Source organism: Onychomys torridus, chromosome 8 (genome assembly GCF_903995425.1).
Source record: "Onychomys torridus chromosome 8, mOncTor1.1, whole genome shotgun sequence".
NCBI lineage: Eukaryota > Metazoa > Chordata > Mammalia > Rodentia > Cricetidae > Onychomys > Onychomys torridus.
The window spans coordinates 105,476,761-105,479,120 of NC_050450.1; the positions used below are offsets into that span (position 1 = coordinate 105,476,761).

The 2,360-nt window shown below is 65.2% G+C and overlaps 1 protein-coding gene across 1 annotated transcript; it reads left to right on the forward strand.

Annotated features, from left to right (window-relative positions):
- The first annotated feature begins 379 nt into the window (after positions 1 to 379).
- LOC118588792 (serine/arginine repetitive matrix protein 1-like) lies at positions 380 to 2,117 on the forward strand. The gene is made up of 2 exons (XM_036195335.1): positions 380 to 862; positions 1,293 to 2,117. The coding sequence occupies exon 2, from the start codon at positions 1,587 to 1,589 to the stop codon at positions 2,115 to 2,117; it is 531 nt and encodes a 176-aa protein (XP_036051228.1). The 5' UTR covers positions 380 to 862; positions 1,293 to 1,586.
- Positions 2,118 to 2,360: the final 243 nt, after the last annotated feature.

Sequence of the window (2,360 nt, forward strand, 5' to 3'; positions counted from 1 at the left end):
CAAATGTTAAATGATGTCATTTTGGTTCAATATTCCAATAACTGAGGTTTACAATGTTGGTCCACCCGCATCCTGGGCACCTCCTGATTTTAGCAATCTATCTAGTGCATGTTGTGTATCTGCAGGATGCTATCTGTGCTCCTTCCTGGATCATGTGATTACACCTGCACTTTTGAGAAACACAAAAGATGCAGGTTCTCAGCAGTCAAGAATTAAACTGAAGTCAATAAAACGCTGACTAGAGAAGGCAGAAGTCACTGTATGAGCACGTTTGCCGTCAGCTCTTTCTAAGGGATGTGGGTTTTCAGGATGGGAAATACATAACAGGCGTGTGAAGCCGGCTTCGGAGAGTAAGTGAATCTGACGATCCGAGGGCTTAAAATACAGCAGAAAGAAGAAAGTGTACGGAGCTCATGGGACCCTGAAGGGAAAGGAGAGCAGGGAGTCTGTTGTGTCCCTTTCATCCACAAACAAACATTTCAAAGCATGTTACTAGCGGCGGCAAAACTGCATCGCGAAGGTACCAGAGCGTTGTCTCTTCCAGGCGGGGACACATAGACAGGGAATGGCCTCTTACAGCACCAACAACTTTCAGAAGCATCGCGGATTTCCCAGAGCAGCAAGGGGGGGAGGGAGGAAGAGCAGTGGAGAAGAACTAGCCTCCTTCCACGACCTTCCATAAAAATGGAGAAAAACCGGAGCTTTCAAAAATCTTCTCGTGGCTTGAACTGAAACTTGAAAGAGGACTCTTCGGAGCGCACACTACGCCGGATTGCCCACTACGGATTATTATGTATACCGAGGAGGAGCCAAAGAATGGAGGACCGCGGCGGGCTACCGAGAGCCAGGAAGGAAATGCCGGGTGTGTGGTAGCGGGAACCCACGGCCTTCGGGTGGGCAGGCTGCGTGAGCGGCAGGGTCGGGTGTGGGAGCTGCAAGGAAAGCAGGCCTCCCGGGGGGGGGGGTTGTTTCGCAGCCGGGATTGTTTGGCTCGCAGCGGGGCGCTCCCCGGGGAGCCGCTGAGAGAAGGAGGGGGCCGGGAGGCAGCTGCCAGGAGCGCGCAGTGAGCTTCTAGGCCGCGGCCCGCGCACGTACGTGTATGCACCGTGGGGAGGTGCAAGGCGTGTGCACGGCACGGGCAGGACGCGCGCCAGTGCGTGCGCCTGGTTCAGGGCCGCTGTGCAGAGGGTAGCGCCGCCGGGAGAAAACGCCGCGCAGAGCCGGGACGCCGCCGGGCGCAGACCCGGAGGACCCGGCGGCCGCGTAGAACTGAGTCTGTACCCCTTTGGCAGGCACGCTAACGCGGAGTCACAGTGCCCAGAAACGAGGGGACCCTCCGCAAGGCTCTTCGCACTGACCGGGAAAGAGAGCCAGCTCCGGGGAAAGGCGCGCGTCCGAGGGGCGTGAAGAGCGCGCAGCTCGCAACCACGCGCGCTCCCCGCGCGGTCTGGGCAACCACAGCGCGGGCGGGTATTAAGGGAGAAGAAGGAGGCGTGGTCTTTTCGGGACGAACCAATGGGCTCGGGAGTGGCGCCTGGAGGCGGAGCTCAGGATCGAGGAGCTGATTGGCCAGATCGCCCTCCGGTATGCAGATGCGGTGGGAGTCACGTGCCAGGGGCCAGTACGACTTCCTGTTGGAGGCCAACGCGGGGCGGGGCCGGGCTGCGAGCGCCGCGTCTGGCTGGAGCGGGGGGAGGGGGGGTTCTTGTCAGTTAGAGCAACAAGATGGCCGCGGTGGCAGCTCCGCACCTCAGCGCGACGGCCTCGGGAGCCGCAGCCGCCGTCGCCGACCGCGTCGCCGCGCAGCCCTGAGAGCCGCCGGGCCGCCCCCGGCTGTCCCCGTGACAGGCCGTCCCCGCGCCGTCGCGCTCCCGCCGCCGCCGCCGCGGGCCCGCCCGAGCCGGAGCCGGAGCCGAAGCCGGAGCCGGAGCCTGAGGCGGAGGGAGCGGAGCGGCCCCGCGCCCAGCCGCCCGCCGCCGTCGCCGCCTCCTACCCAGGCTGTGTCCGAGACGCGGCCCGCCGAGACTGAGGAGCAGGGCGCGTCGCGGCGTCGCGGGCACTGGACCTGGACCTGCCGAGACGTGCCGCCGCCCACCCGCCGCCCGCGCCGGGTCTAGATCCCGCGGCGTCGGCTCTGAGCGGGCCCCCACCGCCGGAGCGCCTCCGAGGGCCCCGGGCGGCCGAGAGCGACCTCGCCACCGCCAGGCCCGCGCCGCCGGAGCCCCGCGGAGCCGCCGCCGGGGACGGAGCCCAGGTGAGCGCGCCGCCGCAGCTGAGCCCGGAGGTCTTCGGGCCCTTTGTTCGGCCGAGCCGGAGCGCGGCGGCCCCGAGCGACCCGCGTGCGACGCCGGCCGGGGCTG

Bases quoted from the DNA above. Each gene is read 5' to 3' on its own strand.
- LOC118588792 (XM_036195335.1), top strand. From the start codon at position 1,587: ATGCAGATGCGGTGGGAGTCACGTGCCAGGGGCCAGTACGACTTCCTG.